This window comes from Anas platyrhynchos, chromosome 22 (genome assembly GCF_047663525.1).
Source record: "Anas platyrhynchos isolate ZD024472 breed Pekin duck chromosome 22, IASCAAS_PekinDuck_T2T, whole genome shotgun sequence".
Taxonomy (NCBI): Eukaryota; Metazoa; Chordata; class Aves; order Anseriformes; family Anatidae; genus Anas; species Anas platyrhynchos.
This window is the reverse complement of record NC_092608.1, coordinates 6,723,312-6,746,405: the sequence shown is the minus strand read 5'-3', so window position 1 is coordinate 6,746,405 and position 23,094 is coordinate 6,723,312. Positions and strand designations below refer to the sequence as shown.

General features: G+C 41.7%; 1 protein-coding gene and 1 long non-coding RNA gene across 3 annotated transcripts in view; one reads left to right on the top strand and one right to left on the bottom strand.

The window, feature by feature from the left end:
* Positions 1-150: 150 nt before the first annotated feature.
* The window catches only part of CAPZB (capping actin protein of muscle Z-line subunit beta), a 62,491-nt gene continuing 39,547 nt past the window's right edge, over positions 151-23,094 (bottom strand). The window contains exons 5-10 of one of the 2 annotated variants that reach the window (XM_027443037.3): positions 13,995-14,136; positions 13,351-13,467; positions 5,376-5,441; positions 3,698-3,774; positions 2,296-2,408; positions 151-397 (exon numbers count right to left, since the gene is read on the bottom strand). In XM_027443037.3, the coding sequence (XP_027298838.1) occupies positions 2,306-2,408; positions 3,698-3,774; positions 5,376-5,441; positions 13,351-13,467; positions 13,995-14,136 (505 nt within the window). In that variant the 3' untranslated portion in view covers positions 151-397; positions 2,296-2,305. The remainder of the gene's footprint in view (positions 398-2,295; positions 2,409-3,697; positions 3,775-5,375; positions 5,442-13,350; positions 13,468-13,994; positions 14,137-23,094) is intronic. The other variant, XM_027443038.3, reaches the window with a different exon arrangement.
* On the top strand, positions 6,812-14,126 carry LOC139999275 (uncharacterized). Its single transcript, XR_011804639.1, has 2 exons — positions 6,812-6,924; positions 13,968-14,126. It is a non-coding gene; the product is annotated as an uncharacterized lncRNA (long non-coding RNA).

Below are 23,094 nucleotides of genomic sequence, written 5' to 3'. Positions count from 1 at the left end.
GGGTGGGGAGGAAAAGACAAACAATGATCTGTGTGTATGCATATAAATGGGGGAGGGTGGAAGAGAGAAAAAAATACATGGACTTCTACAGAAACATAGCCTAAGGTCTCAATAGTAAAATGGGGTGCAAAGTAGGCCTCAGAGACTGAAAAAGTTTGTACAGCTTTATTCATGGGGAGAAGATGGCGTTGCATGAATAGTATTGAATGCAAACTGTGACGTGACGTAACAGAAAAGGTCAGGGGAATGAGTTTTCTAAGAAAGGAATCTAACGAGTGCATGGCATGTCTTGTTAGCATGAAGAGTATTTTAACTTTGCTGCTTTCTCTTTAAAGCCTCCACCAGGTCGTTTTTAAGAGCTTCTTGTTTTGATTTGTCTGCAAAAGTCTGCACAGACCTGTGGGGAAGAAGTAAAAACACAAGTCAGAGGCAACGCATTCAAAAGGAGGTGTTTTTAACAGTTCTTCTGGCATGAGAGACAATAGCAGAAGCACCTCAACCCAGGCTTAGAGGGAATAAAACAACTCGCCTGTTTTAATACAGAAAACAGAAGGCAAAGTGAACACTTCAGTGATTATACCAAAGCAAAGTTAAGTCTAGCAAGGACTGCACCAAAAGAGACGTTTCCCCAGAAGTTTCACTCAGCCTCCAGTCACTGGAGGGAGATTCCTTGTTTTTTTTTTTTAATGTTACAGATTGGAAAAATCCCAGTATACCATCAGCAAAAGATGTTAGCGCTCTCACTCTCAGAAGGACCACGCCAGGAAGGTAGAGAAGTCCAGCCTCTACCAACGAATGGGAAAAGGGCCCAGCTGTCAGAGCTCCTGCGCTTTTTTGCAGACTGATCACCCAGGGTAGAGCTGCCACATCAAAATGTCTCTCCGGCATATTCACCAGTGAGAAAAGCACCCAGAGTTTCTTCTTGAATTTGCTTTTCCAATTGATACCTTACCTATAGTAATTAGCAAACCAAAGCAACCATAGGAGAACAGAGAAACTGTCAGCAAGATCACTGCAGGGCTTTCTTTTTGCTAAACGTTTGGTTATAGAGGAAAAAAAATAATTAAGTCAAAGTCATCTTGGCTCACTGCCCTGTCAGATAGCTGGGGAGGAACCTTGCTTTCCAATGATACAGTAAAAGGCTTCCAATATAAAGAAAAAAAACTTTTAAATATGATCATTAATAGAATAGTAATACTAGACTTTTCAGGAGTTGCTAACACAGAAGTGGTTAGATGTAGTTTGGGAGGACTTCTCCCCACATAAGCCATATTTCACACCCTCTTCTGTACTCAAAGCTACCTCATTTTGCCTGGATGCTGTCTCCAGTAAACAAGGCTGCTCTTTGTGTCAGTTATTTTCCTAACATTTTTATAACAGTATTTCCATTCTCTTGTCTCTGGAGACTTCCGCTGCTTTAATAAAAATATATACATTTTATATTTGCATTTGTCACAGGCTAAAGAAGTGGTTCTCAGCCACTATCAACAAACAGTGCATATTCCCCTTCGTCAGCTTAATGTGTTTAAGACAACATCTGTAACTCATTATGAATTGGAGTGGAAGGTTAAACTGGCTCAGGGTTAGTCACTGCTGTGCGTCCTAGACATTCAGAGCTCCAGAGCAAATGAGAGCATATGAACAAATCCCTTCAGAGGCTGTGCAGAGCACAAGCAAGTGGAAGCTAGAAATGTTTCAGCAGAGCTCGATTGGGCCTGGATTTTCAAGCTCCAAGAAAATTCAAGGTACACCAGGCAATAGGTGATGTGGGGGAAGCTCACGTTTTCTCAGAACTCTGAGAAGTACCACAGCCATAGATTATTCTTTTTTTCTCCCCAAACTGAGAGAGTTTCAAGACTTCATGTCTTTTTGCAAGGAGGAATTCAGGATTACAGAGAAGTTCTTCACTGAGGTGGTGTACTACTGCTGTAAAAAAAGTGATGGTGCACAAGGCACAGGGTCCCGGGGCTTATGGATAGAGCAAATCCAAGCTAACACCACTTTGGGTAAATGACCATGTGCTCCTTTCTTGCTCCCAAGCTAGAGTGTGAAGTGGTAAGTCCTGACACATTTCAGAGCGTGCTACTTCAAATGGAGTAAAGTAACATGTCAAGTCAAATGACAACGTTTAGTTGGCTCTATTAAGAAGTAACCCTTGGGTGAAACATGGATCAGATGTCATTTATCAGTCTGCAGGAGTTAGGGGTTAGTTCTGGCCTCAGTTATCATGCAGAGGTCTTGGCTGGGTGAGTCCTGGTTTAGTGCTGGTTGTCACACCTCACAGGCAGGGGGTACCTGGATTGGTTTAGTTATCAGGCTGGATGTAGATCTGGCGCTGGGTCAACACTTGAGAAAGTTCCCTCTGCAACTGCTTATACTTTTGGTTGTCAGGAATAGCATCAATAGATCTACAGAGAGCAGTTTGGAAACGAGGGAAGTAAACAGGGAAAAGAACAGTCAGAAGAACTATGTAACACAGAGCTGGTATTTTGGAAACCACTGGAAGCACACTTAGGAAGAATAAGTGTAAATACACAGTTAGAAGAAACAGGAAAAAGGCTAGAGGAAAAGCCAAAGCCAGATGCTGGATGTGTTACCGGTTCTGAGCAGGTCGTCTCCCCGATGCGCAAAATAACATAACTCAAACTGAGCAGTGGGGAGACATAGGAAATAGATTCAATTACCAAAACTTAAGGCAATGTTCACAAGGCAAAAAGACTGCATTACAGATTTCCTTTTAATGTTATTAAATGCTTCCTGTCAAAACCCCTGCACACCACAAATGAAAAGAGACCTGTTATGAAAGCTCAGATTTGGAAAAAAAAAAAAAAAAGAGCAGCTGCTTTGTCAAGATGCTGTCGACTCCGTCTGCCCATGCTGTTAAGAAGGCAGCACAGATATTTAATTAGCACCATTATTCTATCATCTGAAGGAGAGGTTACTGACTTACTGACTTTTTTTTTCATATTTCTGTACAAGACAGAACAGCAGTATGCTTAAGTGCTCCACTTGTTTATCCTACATTGTCCCACTGTGCAGGGGAGCTCTATCTGCAGTTTAAAATAAAATTATTTGGCATCACAGTTCTGTGCTTTTCTCTACAAGCAGAACTACCAGCTTGGGATTTCTATACAAAATTCCTGACCAGACATGAGCAGGGGTGGGAAGTACAGTAGTTTCCCTATAAAAAGGCACAGAGGGCTCATTCACTTAATCTACACTATATCTTGACCAGCAGTGCTTGAGGGAAAGATAGAATTTAAAACAAAGCCTAAGCACCACAAGCCATTAACGTCACAACTTAATTCTGGGACCAACTGGCTGTTTTTAAAAATATTAGAAAGAAGTCAGAATTTAAGTACAACTTTCAGAACTGTGAAAAATAAAACTCCTAATTAAAAATAATTCTGAAGTAGAAATGTTGCTAATTGGGCTATTTTCTGCCTGGTGAGGGAACAAAGGATTTAAACATCACTTCAAATTCCTGTAGTTACAAGGTCCCTAAACACCACACAACAAATAACGTTTCCACAGCACAGTGAGGTGAATAACTAGGGACGTGAAAAGATTTTGTGAAGGCAAGGGGAGTTCCAGCGACAAAGCAGACCACTGCTAAGCTGGGGCCAGTGCTGCAGGCACTACAGGGGAATGGCAGGGAGGCAAGGGGGTTCCAATGGTCAGCTAGAGAGCTCCTTACCTCAGCCCATTAACAATGTCCTTTGTTTTTCCAAAATAAATCTCATTCAGTGTACTTCTGATTTTGTTCTCCATGTCCTAGAGAAAAAGAAATGAGTCTTTAGTCATTGCAGCTGTTTTCAGGACAGTTGCATTTACTCTTTTTTATATCTTAAGTATTCATCCTGACATACAAGACTTGCCACAGCACGATTCATGCTGTAAATGAATTAATCCTCACAGCAGATAGTATGACCCTGGTCTTCAAGATAAAAAGCTGTAGCTCTATTCCTGTCCTCTCCTAATATTACTCTAGGCTACACACACGGGATGTATGTTCTGGACCACAAGAGGGCAGTTTCTGTCCACCTATTAACTTTTCTGCATTGATCTGCAGAAAAGGCAAGTGTGTTCCACCTCAGCTTTCCTCAATAATTTCCTGTCACTGAATAGGCTGCAAGTGGCAAGTCAGTCACTTAGCACAGCTGACAGAGCAACAGTTTTGTACTTATGGTTTCTCTGAATTTTTAAGCTGGCAACCAGTTCATTAAAACTGTTTTTCAAAACAGTTTAGAGAAAGATCTTCTGAATAAACAGCTTCTTTCTTTTCTCAGGTCGCTTTTAATCAGGCCAAAAACTTAGAAAAAAGGATCAAAAAAAAAAAAAAAAAAAGTATCTGCCTTTCTTTCATTTCCCAGTACCTTTAAAAATGTATTATTGTCTAATTCAGTTGAGAATTTCCTCCTCTCTTATCAAAGTGGCTCTGAGAATCAAAGAAATCCAAGCATCTTCATAGATGACAGTGTAATGACAGCAAACTAGTGCTACACCAAAACCTTTCTAATACAATCCCATCTTTCAGACTCACTGTGCTGAGCATACAGGACCAACAGGTTCCGTAAAACTGAGCACTAACAAAAGTAATTCCAGTGGATTTAATGAGCACTTGATACACACTGAACATCCAAGTTAAAGGGACAGTTCTGAAAAATACATCCAGACTTCAAATAATTCTGCCCCAAAATGACTGCAAAAACGAACAAGAGGGTTTGGTAGGCAGTTCTCAAGAAAGGCCCATTTGTTTCACAAGAACATCACAAAATTACAGAATTGCAGGGGTTGGAAGGGACCTCAAAGAAACCATCAGGTCCAAGCCCCCTGCCAAAGCAGGTTCCCTAGAGCAGGCTGCCCAGGTAGGCATCTGAATATCTCCAGAGAAGGAGACCCCACAGCCTCCCTGGGCAGCCTGTCCCAGTGCTCCGTCACCCTCACCGTGAAGAAGTTCTTTCGCATGTTGGTGCAGAACTGCCTGGGCTCCATTTTGTGGCCACTGCCCCTTGTCCTGTCCCCACAAACCACTGAAAAGAGGTTGGCCAAATCCCTCTGTCTCCCACACTTAAGATACTTGTAAAAATTAATCAGATCCCCTCTCAGTCTTCTCTTCTCAAATTACTTCTCAATTACTGCTGTATCGAGCAGTGCAGTGTAGCTTTTCTATATCTACAAACTGCTGGAAGACAATGCTAAGAGGAATGCTGAGCCATTAAACACTGAGCAACATTCACAGCATTAGACTTGGTACAATATAAATAATTCGTCAAGGCAAAAGTGAGCGTACAGCAGAGTTCTTTGGCATAGGACCAAATATGCAGGTGAGAACCTGCAGCAGGCTCAAGCTGCGATAGCTTCACAACACTTACCTCTACCAAGCGTCCAATATTGGCTATGTGTGGAGAGGAGTCGCTCACAGTCTCATCTTTCTCCATCTAGAAAGAAAAGAGACAGATCCACTGGTACGCTCTTGTTCATCTCCTGACGGCAGATGCACAACAGCTTTACTTGTCAAGAGAAGGAATAAAAGACACGAGCCTCAAAATCCTGGAGGAACTGTTCTTTCAGTGTGCAAACAGGCTGGTAACATGCTGAGAAATTCCTACAACTAGACAAAGCCTCACATGTTGGTAACAGGAACACAGTGTAATGAAAGCCATGAATCAAAGTAAAATCCTGTTGTAGCCCCCCCGATGTAGACAGGCACTACAAAATTGTCATTCCCTACCTACTAAGGGACTGCGGGAGATCTGTGGCAGTGCACGTGTACCAGGGCTAGCAGCACAGCACGTGGATACAAAAACAATGTTGTTGATGAGATGCACACGAGGATGGTGCTGTCAGTGTTAATGGCTGTGAGCTATCCCTGCAAAATCAGCTGTTTCTTTTCATCTTCATCTCAAATACTATCTCCAACCACACATGGGGCACATTCTCCATTTTCAGGATCTCCTGGCAAAAGACACCCTAGGCATTATTTGCACTCCAGTAGAGAAGGAAAGAACAGTCAAATGAAAAAAAATCACAACCACCTCAAAGACTGCTGATAATTTAACTTAATGAGAAATTTTAGTCTTTTTTTTTCCCCTTTTAGACCAAAAAGAGGAGTAGCTTATCACACATTTGTCTGCTGGGGGAAGGAAGTATTGAGTGTTAAGCATGGGGTGGGGGTGTAAAGCAGACTGCATGATGTAGAAGCAATTCAGAATTGGATCAAATTTAAATATACCATGATACCACACCCTTAGTACTGCCTCGACAGCAGACTGGTACCAAACTACGCAAGAGTTTTCATCACTAAGAGCAAAAATTGGAAGCTGGCACTGCAGAGTGCCATACTTTCCATATTTCATCTGCCTTTTACCCAACATAATGTTCATCTAGAGGCCATGGCTGTCTGTCCACGATCTATAAATTTCTGATGCTAGGAAAGAGACCATCTTTCCAAGTTCTTGAGATGAAAATTCTGGCTAAACACAGACAAGCTGTTGAGCAATGAACGTCAGTCCCAGGAACATCAACCAGCACAAGATGTGCTGAGATGGCACGAAAACAAAACTGGGAGAAAAATGTAGTGGGAAGAACAGTCTTCAAAGGGTTTTACTAATCCCTCTGAATTCTCTTATCCATCTGCTCGTATCCCTCCCTCAGGGTACAGTTTAAGTATCTGGACCAGCTACAGGTTTCTTCTAATACGCCAAGTCCCTAACAGGCTTGGGGAAGCATGTAATTTAGCTGGAACCCCAAAGGCAAAAGATAACCTAGAAGAGGGAGAGAAAAAGAGTAAGATTATTTTTTTTCCTTTAGGAATAGTCAGATTGTTTACACATAATGGAGACATGCTGCCGGGAGAATGGATCCAGTCGCAGTAGAGGGAGGACAGAAATCTGAACTATGTGCACATACACACAGGTTATGGTGAGTTTGGGAGCTATCAGCAAATTGACCGAATGTAGGGCAGCGGGGGAGCTGGCAGGGGGTCATTTACTTCCACAAGCTCCCCACTGCCTCTCCTCCACACCTGGCCATGCTAAGTTCACTGGTAAGAAACAGAATCTGAAAATAGAATTATTTTTGCAAAAAGTGTATTATTACATCTCCATAAAATCTGCTGCCAGAATGGAAACATTTTTATACGCTATAGAAGCCCAGATGTTATGAGACACTGCTTTAATGGAGTTCAGAGTCAGTAAGCAGCCATGTTATACAAACAGCAGAGTTGTTGGGATTTTTAAAGGTTCCTTCCGTTGGCCATTACTGTACGGTCCTAAGCAGAAAGCTTGTATCTGCTTAAATAAAGGGGTTAAATTGCTCGGAGGGGAAATTCCATTCTCTAAGTTAACGTTAACAAGCAGCTCCTCTTCCCACTGTCACTCCCCATCTGCTGTTGAGCTCAGCCAAAAACCCTAATGCTCCAGAATGAGCCAAGTCCAATCCACATGGCTCAGTCGCTCCTCTCCCATTCGAGAGAGACACTGCTTGGCTTCCTTGCCTCATTTCCCCAGCCATCTGCTACGAGTCTGACTCAGAGGGGAACTCACTCTTCGGGGTATGTTAAGCTCTCGGTGGCTGGCTGGTCACTTTGGATGTTCCCCGCACAGAACAGAGCAGCTGTTTGGGCTTTCTGTAAACGTTGCTTGGAGGAAGAGTTAATGAGAGAAATGTACGTTGGATAAACACTTCGGTTCCTCGTGGCAGTGTCTAAAAATACTAGAAAGATAAGAAGCAAATTCATCCACCGTGTCGCTCTGAAAAACTGACGACAACAACCACAGCTGCTCTGGCCGTAGAGCAATGTGAAAAATCTCCTTAATGAAACACAAACAGACCAACGTGAGCCAAAGGCTCCCAAGCCACAGGCAGTGGGCAGGCTGAAGTATCCAGGTGGAAAATATGTGGAATTATTTGGATATCAGTTAAGCAAAAATTGGCCTTTTTCTCCAACACTTATTTCAAACTCTAACCAGACAAATGAAGGTTGTGAGCTCTACATAGCTTGCGGTTTTATACAAATCAGCCAAGAACTAACCTCATTCTTTCATGGTCTTCAAGCATATTTATTCTAATCAATGGAACCAAAGATACCCCCTACCTTTCACCAAACTGCACATTCAAAACCATGAGCAGAAACGGTGATACTACGTCAGCTCTCCATGCCACTGGTCCCCACTTGCTCATTTCTTCTACCCTCTTTCTAAAACCAGCTATTAAATAAACTGAAACTCTAAGATCTATGTGCCACATGAAGCAGAAACATTTTCCTGGATGATTACTGCTCAGTGTATCTCCTTTTTCCTCCACGCCCCAAATACTCCTTGGCAATTGAAGAGACGATGCCTCCATGGGACTGGACAACAGCTGAGGGTGGGGATCAAGGATCATGACAGCTACAACCTGAAGATCCCTCTGGTGGAAACATGCTCCTCCAGCGCCCCGCTTACTGCTACAGCATCTGGAAGTCAGTGGGATAGGCCTTTACATGAAAGCTCAGCTTGATGAAAATATATGACTTGCCTAATTGCAGAGCACTAGCCTCAGAGGATTTACCTATTATGATAAACGGCAAAACGTCTCTTCTGGTGCTTTGTTGAGCAGTAATATATCACAGGGCACATCTTCCCAAACACAGGAAAAGCTCAGATTACAGCAGACCAGCCTTCATCCAAGCTCTGCAAAATGTTCCACCTTTGCTACGGAGTATTTCAAGCATGAAAATCAACACACATCTGTACTGCTTTAATCTGAAATCCCAGGCTTCATTTCCCCTACAACTTTATATCCTCCCCTTCCCACACCTCCAGATGTAAATAAACTATAGGTTTTGAGCCAACCTCTTCCTCAGCAAGCTGGCACTTCCTCACAATGCTCATCCTGGCTTCGGAAACACACAGGGGTTCTTTGTGCGCTACGAGATCTCAGAAAGGCACCTGTTAGTCTTGGTTTTTAAGGAGGGGGCTCTAGGAATCTGACCAGCAAAGTGCAGTTTTGACTATCTGCCAGGAAGCTGGAAGGCTGTATCTACTTTGCATAAAGTGAAACAGGACCATATGACTGCTCTTACTCTAAATAAAAATGCAGCCTAAGGAAACCACAAAGCTCAGCCAAAGCAGTACAGTGCCGTGGCAAATGAGTCATGCCAACATACACTACAAAGAGGACAGAACCTTAACGTCTGTCAGACAGAGAGAGAATCATCTGCCAGGCATCTGTCTTGAATCAGGAGGCGGGTGGGAGTTACCTGCAGCCACTGGAGAATGTGCAAGGGAACTGAAAAGCTGCTGGCGCTTCCCATTTCCCTGTAAGCATCGCTCCTTTTTGCAAACTGAAGGTAGAGCGCCCTATCCTCTCCTCTCAGATGTACAGCCCTTCAAATCTGCAGCCCTTCATTGACGCAGACAGCACAAAACACACTGATCACTCTTTCCCTATCCAAATTCCAGCCTCAGCCCTTGTATTTACTGAAGCCTGCCAGTATCGGATGTGCGCTGAGAGTTCCTTCCTCCATCCTGGCCTGCGGTGCTTCAGCTCCCAGCTCTCTTGAAAAGCATCCAGGCTTGTCTCCAGAACACTGACTGCCTGGAAGAGCACCCTTGTTTAGACAACTGTAAAAATAGAACATCTCTATCTCATTTTTCTTGCCTTTTTGGGGAGGACTATAGCAAGAGGAGGGCGCAAAATACAGCTTCAGCCTTCCAGTCGCATCAAAAATTTCTTCTCTAATGTCATTTGTAGTCAAAGTGGGATGGCTACAAACATAAATATAGACACAGTGTGTAACACCAGCACATATTGCTAAAGATAACTACAAAGTCTTCACCAGGCAAAAAAAAAAGTGTTCTCCCATACAAAAGGGCTCCTTCAATGTGATGTCCAATGTGAAGATGTCACTGAGGCTGTAATTCTCCCTAAGTTTTCAGAGAAATTGTGCTATAGATCCCACGTGCACACAGCTGGCTAAGAATCTCTCATCCTCTATATATAGAAGTTTGTACATACACATAAACCAATTATGAATGTATATAAATTAAGAAATTTATATCACAATATACATTTTTGAGTTGTGTGTGTACATATACACACATTTCTATATTTGATCAGGGAAGTATTTCAATTCCACATTTTAACCCAAACCAAAAATCCCAAACTCTGTTCAGAACGTGACGTTTCATTTCAATTAGTCCACACTGCAAGTGTCATAAATACCTTTACATAACTGAATGGATAAAGGAAAAGCCTTAAGTTCTCATTTGAAAACCACTAAGTCAAGTAAATTTAAAGCTACACGAAGGAGATTTTCAACTTCCTAAAACAGGTCAGCTCCTCACTCAGTTTCTCACGTCTCTTCTCTTTCCCTATTCTGCCTACTTAAAATGTAAAATGCTTGTACAGTTACTTTCCAATTATAAACAAAGACAAAGGGACAACAGTATAGATATCCCAGCTCCTACAGCACCACTTGAACAGCAGTGGGAAAACCACTGAGAAGCAGCAGTTTAGCAAATTGGAAGAGAGGCATCAGCTCTCACTGTATGACACTAAAGTAGACATAGGAGAGGGAAATGACTTTAAGTAATATCTACCCAGAACATATCCCATGGCCCCAAGCCAGGTGTAGGAACACTGAAATATATGGTGTCTTGGACAGGGAGAAAAAAAAAAAAAGGAGGTTATTCTTAGGAATTCAACATTTGGAATACCCTCATAGCAGGAGCCTTCTAAGAGGAGTTTGGGGATATTCTGGAAATGCAAAGACAAGTTTCTCCAAACTGTCTTGATAAAGGCAACAAAAATTAAAAACAAAAAAGAGGTATATTTGTGTCTGATGTGGGGCAACGATGTTTCAACAATAGGAAATGACAGCAGAGAATGTCTCGGGCTCTTTTAGATTCGGTTCTGCCACAGTACTGCGCTGTGCTGCCCGTTTACAGAACAAACAGGACTTGCACCAAGTGTAATCTGCAGACATTAGGAAGGGGAATTACTGAGCAAGCATTTTCATAAGAAGTTGCAAACGCTCCCCATAGCATTTCAGCGTGAGACATGCCCAGCTCTCTGTAGTTGCCAGAGGTGGTAAATCAGGAGGCATTCCATCAGCTGGTCCTTTGCGCCTGCTCCTGGCCGCTAAGTTCATCATTCCAGTCAACGCTTGAAAAGTAACCAATTTGCAGCTATGAGGCAAAACTGATTTCAAAGTAATGGCTCTCAACAGCCTTGCCTTTCCAAGCGTTGCAAGGTTCTCTGTGCCATCAGTTTATAAGCCAGGATATTACAAAGTTTGTGAACACTTCAAACGCTTCCACGGAAATATACGGACATCTGCTCTTCACATTTTAGGATCAAAGGTGGTCAAGTACCTTAAATGTTGAGTTTACCAAAAACATGAACAATTTACCACAGACAAAATTATTTCAAAATTATGCTTTGAACAGCAGATTACCAATATTGTCTAAGTTAAACAGTAACATGCCATTCAAGAGAGAACTAAAAGCTACTTTCAGTGCTTAAGTTCACTGCAGGCTGTATAAAAAGCCCATCAAAAAGTACAAACAAAACCTGCTGTCCCTAGGTAATGGGGCAAACTGATTTTACAGCACAAAAAGCAAAAGCCTGGCACTCAGGAGTTTAGTCCAGCTACAGCCAAATAAGCAGCTCAGGACAAAGAGCTCCTTTCCCCATAGCACACCTCAAGGCATGATGAAGATCTCGTTTTCTGTGCTGGATTCTGACGAAGCCTGTCCCGTTAAGCCTGCAAAGCAGAAAATCTCCAGCCCAAAGCTGAGTTTTAGATTTTAAGTTTCCTTTGTTTGTGCAGAAGCAGTGCATCATTACCCCAGTGGCTTCTTTATGGTTACTTACATTGGAAGCAGGCCCCTGCTTTAATGCATCACATATGAATTAAATGGTCTACTGTTAAAATGATGACAGAAGCATGAATCTCTCCACTAAAGCTAAGAGAGTGAAAGTCAAACTAAACAAGGCCCAGCACTTCAGGCCAAGGTGTACTGAGGACACCTATTCTCAACAGACTCTTGTTTTTTTTGGCAAAGCTCTCCCACACCATAAGGCCATGGCTCGAGTCAAGCCCTTGGCGTCCACTTCACAGCTATGATTTAAAGTCTTGGTAAGGCCTGTGATTAAATATTTGTCCGGGTCACCATAACTCGGGTGTAAGTACTGCAAATGTTTTAAAAGAGTACACAATGCTCAAAACTGTCTCCAGACGTCTTTTTCTCCCCTCCTGCTCTTGCAGCAGCCTCTTTTGTAAATCAACGTGGAAAGAAAAATCACCTAGGAGCAAGCTTCTGTGACTACAGTGCTAATCCAATTCAGTTCCTCTCTCTGCCATCACTGATCCTTTGTTCCCTCACCTGCCTCAAACCTGTACAAAACCATGGAGTGTTTAACAGCCTGCATTGTCCTTTGTATTGAAATCCAAGGTCTGCCCTGGGAAGTCTCATAAAGGAGTCTTAGCAACTGCCAATCTCTCTAGCCACTCACAACCATACACTACGCCTCCTGTCCCCCAGAGTTTATTACTCCTCGAGTCACTGACTTCCACAGTCCAGATCTTGAGCAACCCCAATTCATCAGCAGCATGCCATAAAGAGAAGGGACCCTTTGGGCAGGTGGCTGGGGCAGAAGCACCTTCAGCCAGTGAAGTCAGTCTCTGACAGGTGAGACCTGGCAGACCTAAGATAGGAGCACTGCCTGAACAGCCATCAGCGTGGCACCTTCCCTCTGAAAAATGGCTTTCTCAAGAAGAAGTCTAAGTAACTAGAACTGGCACTAAAAACAAATGACTAGAAGATATTTATTTATTTAAATCATTGTCCTGGTACAGCAGGATGAAAAATACTGAAGAAGGATACTAGAAGATACTTGAAGCCTAAGAACAGAAGAATCCTAAGGTCTATGCAAAATACAGGTCTGGCCTACCTTGCTTTTTAAAAAAAGAGATGCAATGTTTTTATAATCCTATTGGAATTTTCTAGTAATGAAGTGGACAAATCTTAAAGATAAAATGATCTGTCCAGGCAACACATGCAGAAGTATAAAAGTTTAGGAGTACCAATCACAAAACCAAGACTTAAAATAAAATCTGAGCTCCTACCAAATATTTTGTGTTTCTAATTGAAAGCTATTCTGCCATCAGGCAAAGCTGAAAGGGCTTCCTGGTAATCACACGACTGCAGATTAACTGCTTCACTGGACTGCATATGAAGCAGGAAAACAGATGTTTATACAACACCTCACAAAATAAACTTTTTGTTCCCAGCTGAGGCTACTGGATATATAAATAAGGCAAGGGGTTGTAGGGTATTCCAGTGCAATTTGCAGACCTACCTGTCTGGTAAGGCTCCCGCCAAGGTTCATGGTACCAGAACCAGTTTTATTAGTCTGCAACCACAGCATCACTGTGGAGGTCAGCTTGTAATGAGCAGTACGGCCGCTGGATTTCTCCTAGAAGTGGAAGGATAAGAAAAAGGAAAGACACAAAAGATTAAAACCCCTCCAAAAACTAAAAGGTGGCTGGCCCCAGAGACTGCATGTGCAACAGGAGAGATATATTTAAGTGCACATACAGAGCACAGTCTATTTCTGAAAGACAATTGCAAGCATGCACCTTTCTACAGTTTTCCAAAAGCAAATCTAGCTGGAGCAATTTAACCTCCCATTACCTTGTTTTTATTACCTAATTTGTGGTATTTATCTGTAGACCTTTACATTAAAAAAAAAAATAAAATCTCAGAATCACACACACAGAAAGTAACATACTTTCAATTCTTCTGGGATTCTTTTTGATTACAGCCCTGACTTATCTTTATCCAAATTGCTTCAGGGAATTTTCAAAAATTAACATGGAAAAGAAGTTTACAGCCCCTAACACAATATTGTATTGTTCAGTGGAACACCTGTGCTCGTTAACTGTCTGGAATTAACTGGGTTTTGTTTTCACTTAGGAATATCAGCTGCCCCAGAGGCTGTACCTGAACCTCCACCACGTGGATGGAATCCCAGCATCCCTTAATCTTCTTTGATCCATCTCCAGCTTTCTTAATGAGGATCACACCAGCAAAACCATGATCCAGATCCCAGAGGTAGACAGAGGAGACTCCACCTTCAAAATACCTGCAGGATGCAATCCAATAGGTATGTTAAAAGTAAACAACATCTAAATCAGAGTCTAATAATAATAATAATACAGAATCTCTATATCCTACCAAAGATTTTTAATGGTAAGACAGCACTCTCTCAATAGTTAGATACCTGGAAACACACCAGTTCATATCATCTTATAATACGCATTTTAATTACAAAAAAACTATGTTTCTGTAAAGGAGAATAAAAGTCTAGTGAGAAACAAAGCTAGCTATGCATTTCTACAGTACTTGAGCAAACAATTCCTCTTTAATTGCATTCCAATTAAATGTAACAGCTGGTGAAAACACAAGCTACAAAGTAGGCTGAGCGTAAGACTTTATTTTACAGTTGGTTTTCTTCCCCCCCCTTCTCTCCTGCTATTGGGCAAGGCTGGAAGTTCTTTACAACAAGGTCTGCTAATTAAGACAGAAGGGAGCAAGTAAGTAGCTTTATGCTGCTGTCTCAAGAGTTTGTGTGAAGCTGACTTACTGATTTATTCCAAGTGGAATTGAATCAAAACCCAAAGTTCTTAGAAGAGACGCTGTCTAGGTTCACATATTATTCCAGCCTCAGATACAGCAGATGACAGAAACCACCTAAATCTCAGGTTTCTGCTAGTACAAAGTACACTTTTAGAAAACTAACAAAACAATGACATCTGCAGAACTCAATTCCTTTACACACTACTGCCAAGCTCCTTACGTGCTAGATGAAAGACACTTTAAAATAATGGTAAATAACCCAAGGCTGTAGGAAGGGTGATGCACCAGAAACAAATTTGGTTTCTAGAAAAATGCAACTGTAACCTACCGCATTTAACAACCCTCTCCACTCTCAAGTTATCAAAGAGCCATAACGAGCATCACACAAGAGGGAACACTTGTCATGGCACACAACTCATAGATCTCATTGATGAACTCAATGCTGCACAGAACCACCACCTCTGGTGAAAGGTTAAGGAAAGGAGGAGAGGCAGCTTCGGCAAACACAGATGGATGACAAGAAATTTTAGTAGTCAGATGGGTTTTATTCTGACTATTCTGCAAGTATGTAAATAAAGAAGACAAAACACCTGGGAATTTCTTGTCTGAAGGCGAGCAAAAGCCCATCACGCAGAGAAACGAGGAGTTTCTGTGACAGACAGTTCCCAGGAGCCCTGCAGATTGAGCAGCTCCGTGTTCCTGCCCCTCGCTGGCACGAGTGGCAAATCACAAAGACGTGCAAGTGACTGCATGCTTCTCCTCAGCAAGAAAGGACAGAATCACTCATTGCCAACATGAAAAACTTGTTGAAACCTCCCATCTTCATGTTCCCCTCCTTTCTAAACATGATCCTGACAGTTATTAATGGCATGTAAGATTTCATTTATTGTGTGTTTTGGACTTTGTCTTAGCTTGAAGTGCTGCAGATTCAGCGACGCTAACGTATCCTTTTCCACAAGCCAGGAGAAAAGGTATCTGGAAGGTGTTGCAAATAGCTTATGTAGCTTTGAATGTTTTCTCTGCATTTACGGATGGGTCCGGTATATTTTTTTATTTTTATTTTTTTAAGGCAGAGAGTCCCTAGAACAACCTTGATTCTCCTCAATAGTGTGCATCCATGCTTATACCAAAATCAGTGCTGTCCCAAGGAGTGTATACGACTTCATATGAAGTCATCACACATTTTATTTTCAGTGGTTGCCTACTGCTAGTCACCAACAAGCTTAGACCAGGCATTTAGGAAACAACCATACACAGCACTGCCCTATGATATCTGTTAGGCAACCGAGAGCATGCCATCAAAGGAAAGCCCTTAGCTCCACAGGCATGCTAAAGCCAGACTTCCAGCAGGCAATTTAAACCTAACAAACCAACAAACACCATATCCCCTGGGGAATTCACAAATGGATTTTGTTTAATGCAGTTAACAGGAATTTCAGTCCCTCAGCAAAGCTGAGCTCCAACCTGACCGATGCTTCCTTTGACCAAAGAACAGTTTGATCAGTTTGACTCAAAGACCAGAGAACACAAAGCACTGTCCATTTCCAGAGAAAGTTTGCTTGAAGTATTCATATAAAAAATAAGTGATTTCATTCAAAAAGAACTGAGAAATCGCTGAGAATATTAGTGCGTACAGACAGTTTCCCCTATTACACACTTTATGAGCTTGCTATGAGCATGAAACATTAATTAAGACAGGGACTGAAACAAGGTTTTGGGAGATTTATTCTTACCTACTGTACTTTGATCCTAATGACATGAAACAGGAAAAAAATCATTTTTATGTGGTTCACCTTTATGAGATTTTACATAAAGGCTTTTGTGGGTATTTTAAGAATGTGCTAAAATGTTGTCTGAAACCACATAAAACCATCTGAAGAACCTCCTGCCAGAACTAACAGTGCACACATGGAAATGCTTTAACTTGCCTTTGTATATTTAATGAATCAAATATAGTATTAATATTGTTTTAAATACTAACATGCTATTTCAATAAAGTTGCTTTGACATAGTCAGATCCAGTATTTTGAGACTCCAACAACAATGCCAGTGATTGAACCATTATGAATCCAAGGCATGCCGGGATAAATATCAGCCAGAGCCTCCTCTGCGTTCCACCACTACATAATAATTCCAAAACATCACTCATTCTCCACAGGGAGAAAATATATAGAATAGGTCACAACATTAGATTTTACCTTTCCCCATGCAGCAACTAAAATGTACTGAAGTGGGATTTTCTGAAGACTATCTAATACCATGAAAGCCATGTTGGAAGAGGGGAACATTACTTGAAACTTGTTTTCTTCAAGAAAAATTTATTAGTAGTACAGGTTAATTGGCTGCTACACGAAGAAAAACTGGATGACAGACAAATTGTTAGGAATTTAAATCTAGACTCAAACTTGGCTTTGCAACAAATCCAGACTATCTCCAAGAAACCCCTTCACCACACATTAAAAATAAAAAAATCAGTCCTTACTAAAATCCGAGCACGAGAGAGAATCAGCTTGGAAAAAGTTCCTGGAAGGCATAAGCAGGTATCTTCTCTGTGATGGAAATGGATTTGCAAACCAGAGCACATACCCATCAGAACCAGAGGCAGTATTTGCAGCAGAACAATTTGAAAGCCCCCCACAGATCCTGGAGGGAACAGAATTTTATTTGACCCCCTGTTCTTGATACACGTTTTTGGTATGTTACCCTCCCATTTTTAAGTGGCACATCTCTGTCTTCTAAAGAGCTTGAGTTCTCTCCCAAGGTATCCAAGGCTCAACATAAGGCAATCATCACTTCTCAGATGGGCAAGAGACCCGATGTGGGAGGAAAACTGCAGTTCCTAATGGGGTACCTCAGAAACATCCCCAAAGGGTAAGCTGTTTGCAAAGGATGGAAATTCAAAGCAAAACTATCGGTCCTCTTCTGCATAAGAGCACAGAGCACAAGGGGGACAGTCCCTGCACTTACCTACAGGCTGAAGTTTATTAGAGGAACAACAAAAAACAGTCCCATGGTTGTCATGAGCCAGTCATGGCCCTTGACCAACACGCTAAAGGTTACGCTGCCAAACTACATCTGTCTGCTCCGAGGACAAAGTTCTTCCATCTCCGGTAAAACCAGCTTCTATAAAGCTGCCCAGGAAGTTGGTTGAGTGGCATATGGCCCAGCAAAATCACTCTTTCTCTCGGCAAAATTCAGAATTGCATTCCACTCAAAATCAATTCTAGTTTTAATGTCATGATCAAACACTTAAGTTTTATATCCGTTACTCATCAACCACAGAACTCCTGGAAAAAGCTGTTTTATACAAAAAATGTCACACTCAGGACTGACCTACTTTATGAACGCAAGAATAAAAGAAAATATTTAAGCTAAGAGTGATCCAAAGCTTTATGAAGTGTTTGAAGTTTAAGCGGGTGGAGAGACAGGATGGAAACTTGTTTAAGGAACTTGAGCTGTAACCAGGCTGAAACAGAAAAGACCGTGGCCAGAACAAAGCCATAACTTCAAGAGGGACCTATCAGGGGAGGAAATCCCCAGCTTCCAGCAGATACCTCAGTAAAGGAGGACAGATTAATCATTTTGTTTTACCGCTAAATAACAGATCAGAAAATACACCACAACCTTCCCAATAGCATTCTATTTCTCAGAAGCCTTACAAATGAATGTTGGACTGTGTGCTGAGAAAATAAGTTTCCACCACACAGCAATAAAAACAAGCTATGACTCTCAATTACACTCTAGAACCAAATCACTCATCCATAAAAACACTTGTGTATTTTCCAGTAAGGAACGGAGAGCCAAAGACAGTGGGTGGGTTTTTCTATCTGGCTTATGACTCTCGCAGCACACAAAACCCTGATGCCAAAGTACCCATACCTGGAATCTCAGAAGGACCACGAAGATCTTCAAAAGAGTTGCAGTATTTCAAATTGGCTCTTGCAAAGCAGCAAAATATATTTATATGTGTGTGTGTGTGTGTGTATAAATTCCCCCCTCAATGTTGCACAGATACCTTTTCCAGCTAGAGAAGTTCAGCACAGAAAGGGAAGCATCTCCATTTAGATCAATTTCTTCCAACAGACCTGTCTTAAAAAAAAATCTGCCCCAGAGGAAAATATTGAGCATTCACTCTACAGACGTTTTCACTACAGTGACAATGATCAAAGTCACAACCAGAGAAGCCAGTGTCTAACAGCAACCAGACACGTTACCTGAAAGATGAAGTGAGGAAGCTGACACTTCAACTATTATAAAAACAGACGATGCTAATGGCAAATGACTTGGTAACAATCCTCCCCCAGTCCTCCCCCTGTGCTTGCTTGTACCCCGTAATTTCAAACCAACACAAACATGAAGGAAACAGGAAATTTTAGCAACCCGCTCCCTACCAAGCCCAAAACATTGCTAAGGTGTTTATTCAAATCACCTGCAACCTCGTAGCTCAAAGAAAGGGGAAAAAAGTTGTTAGGACAACATCAAGAGATCAGAGTTGTCAGTAAATGACTTCACTGCCTGTGCCCAGCTTTCTAGTAATGAGGCTTGAGTGCCTGTTCTTTACTAAAAAGGGCAGGTTGGTACCAGCAACACACCAGGAATTAACTCTTCTCCCACTGAATACAGTGGATTTCAAATTCTTCTCTCTCCCCTTCTTTGGTCCCAGAAGCGTAACTGCATAATGCTTTAAGAATGTTACCTAAATACTTACAAGGAAGAAGGTAAAATGTTTGTGTATTCAGAGCAGCTGTTTTTCACCACCGTTTATGAACGCAGCCCAAAGTATGCCCACGGACTCTGTACAGGTATTTTACAGAAATTCTTTCCAGCATACACAGGTGCAAAAATCCCTGGAGCAAACATACCAATCTCGTTAGGTATGTGTAACTTCAATGCCAGTTGTACTTAAAAGCACACATCTGGACCGTGGTGGGATGACTCAAACTGTGAAGCAGAGTTGTGAAGTGTAGGAACTCTGCATGGAAGGAAAACAGTATCCAAACAATGGGATCCTGAAGGCTAAATATCTTCCAGAACCTCAGATTTTGTGTTTTCTGGTACCTCTCATTATTAAAACAAAACACAACGCTGTATTGCTCACTTTTTCCTTACCACCCAATTGCTCTTGGCAGATGGAACCTAATGACCAAATCCTTGGGAAGTCACCTCGAAACAGTTCCATTAGACAGCTAATAACGAAGACAATGGGTCACTTTGTAACACGGCCAAATGCGTAACGGGTTCATTACGCACGAGGAAGCACCAACTGCTACCAAGTCTCTCACTCACACCCATCCATTCGTCCAGCACGCTCTGCAGAGACAGCCCACAGCTCCATCAACCAACAGTCTGACACGTTTTAGATGCTGCCAGCTACAATTCAAATATGGGTAGGAGGGGAAAAGGCAGCAGCAGCAGCCTCGCGTGTCATGTACTACGCGTGCCAGAGTCTGCACAGGCTACAGATTTCGTGTGAGAGACTTCTTGCTTCAAATATGCATTTATCAGATATGCTGCAAGATGGCTAGGACTCGTTCTTACTCTAGTCTTCAAATTTCCATCATGAGAACACCATGCATTTGTGACAGAAGTTAATTTCTGAGTACAAACACAGACATGTATTATTAGAGAGAATCAGTTCAAAAATTCCAGATCACAGTAAACCGATACTTTAAAATCTAGTCCCGCTCCATTTTTGAAAGTATGTAAATCACCTCATTTTAGGGATTTAAAACCTTCAGAGAGCGGTGTTTCAGAATAATGCTGCATCATCAGCACTGGCCTCACAACCCGAGCTCGCTCTCTTCCAGCATTCAGATTTTATGTAATCACACAGAACCGTGGGAACCCAAGGGAAAACTCCTCTGCTAAAAATCGCAGATTCAGAAGATAAGAATGCAGTCTGTCCAGAAATGCTCCAAAATGAAGCACCCAAAGAAAATAAAATCAGATGAAGAGCGACTGATTTAGTTTTTACAGCATGACAGTTTATTTCATTTTTCCTCTTCTCTTCTAAATTCACTCTGTATAATGCCTAACAACTTCAATTTTGGAGCTGTTTTGAGTTTTAAGCTGGCTACGGGTGAGCTAAAGAAGGGACCCCAACACTGGTCTGTTTACACTTACGTCTAAACAATTTCCTTGGGAAAACATCATGGTTTTAATTTTAAAAGCACACGGACATTAAAGCAGCGAGCATCTTGGCAGTTTAGGTCTGTCTTATGAAACTTCATCTTGTACTTATCAGTCTAACCCGGAGGCAAGAATCACACAGATGACATAATCCTGATGTCACACCCTATTGTGCAAAAGCCTAGCCAGCAGTGAGATGGAAAGTCAGGTTTCCTTAGTGCTAGGATGCATAACAAATGCATCTGGATTCAATCTGCAGGGCCCTTGCTGTGAAAACCACAGTAACTATCATGCCCAAGAGAAAGCCATCACAAAGGGCTAGTAACCATTAATGAGGAACAGTGAGCTAATGGCAATAAAGTCACTTCAAAGCTTTCCATGGGTTTTTAGTTTAGGCAAACTAAGTTTACATCTAAACACAGACAGAATGCTTATATAAAGAGCTTGCAGCTGCCTAATCACTTTGTGAGCTGAAAGTTACACTGCGGGCTGCAGGGAGCGAAGCTCAGCGGCTGCTCCCCCATGTATAGCTACAGGCAGGAGCACTGGTAGTGTCTGCTAACCCCAAATCATTAATTACATCCCTTACATCTGGTCCTCTCTTTTTATTTACTTGGTGGGATAGGTGCGTGTTCTGTATACAAAATAAATCAAATTTGGTCAAACCGATAAATACAGCAATTGCTTCAAACATTCTCAGAAGCACAGAGTGTTTTCAAAATCAGAGAGGAATGAACTCCACTCAGAGGATCTCATGGTCTATCAGATCACATAAAAGGATGTATGATACCACGTAAAGGGGTACAGAAAGTCAGGGAAGAACACATGAGATGACAACTGTAGCAGCAATCTGAAAGATTTAAAGGTGGAGGGCGGCCCTAATACAGTTTTGCCATTGTTCCCTATGAAGTGAAGTAAAGAAAGGTTAACACCAGAGGCGGTTCATGCACAGAACCCAGAACAAACTAAGGCAAAAGGTAAGAACAGCTAAAAAGAGTAAAGCTATCCAGAGCTTCCAGGACATTTGAAGATACTCAGTGGCAGAGACAACATCAAAAAGTTCAGTGGTGAAGAGCCAGAGTGTAGCCAAAATGAGACATCCCTGACATTGAGCGAATCAAGGCTGTTCAATGAGATAAAACATCAATAAAAGTCACCCCTGAGCATTCTCAAAGTTAAAAGGCATGGGTGCCATCCTCAGCATTTCTAATACCTAAGAACATTAAAAACCCATCATAAATTCGAGTGACTAACTCCATTTCAGACAACTGCAATCCAAAATTCAGTAACGAGATGATTATACACAATGAAGACGTATTTTAGAGGTCAGTCCTCTCCCAGACCTCCTTCCACTCCTAGCAAATTCCTCATTCAGAGCCCTAATGTAAGTTGAAAACAGATCAACATCAAAACAAGGACAGAAGCAGAAGTTCAAGGCTTCATGACTTATTCTGTTGAAGGAACTCAAAGCCCTAATCAATAAAAATATTCTGAGAAGCAGAATGATTCTAAATGCATGTCAGGTTACTAAACTAGTCCGGAGTTGCCAAAACTCATCTTGTTTGTAGAGATATTCAGATCAGCAGCATCCTTCCCCAGGGAGGTCTATTTAATCACTTCAGAAATGATTTCTTCCAGACAACAAAGAGCGATTAGATTACTTAATTAAAGCACTGATTATCTCCAACCCAAAACAACAGAACACAGAATCTAAAATGAATAGATTTATCCAGACGCCCTGGTCCTCATTACGCTTTGATTTCAATCAATTGCACACACACGTCAAGAGAAGGGCAATAAATTACAACCATGTGTTTGAAGAAACTATCTTCACAATATTGAAGTGGAAAGCCAAAGCTCTAACTGAATGGTGTAAGATATTAGACTTCCATCTGGGAATAATAACTCACTGAACAAAAACATACCAGGGCATTAGCTTCAGGCAGTGTCTGAGTTAAACCTGGCAGCAGGAGATCAAACTTAAACAGTTGTTTTTCTGGGAAAGTGACATGCACTTTGGTAAAACAATAACTAAAAAATATGCTTGTTGTTTTGCACATATAATAGAGAGCCTAGTATTGGTGTTCTGCGACCCAAGGAGACATGAACATTCCTCCAGAAATAAAAGGTGGGCAAACCAGTGATGCTTAAAAAGCAGTTTACATTAAAACAGACCCTTACAGGAAATAACTTTGGAGGCACTGATGATTCCATGCTCCAGAAATTTTTTTCTCTTCAAGCTTTCATGATTTGAAACTATTTTATGGGATCCTACAAGACTTTTCCACTTGTTCTCACACTGTACTCATTCTGTGTGCCGGCCAATAAGCTTTTC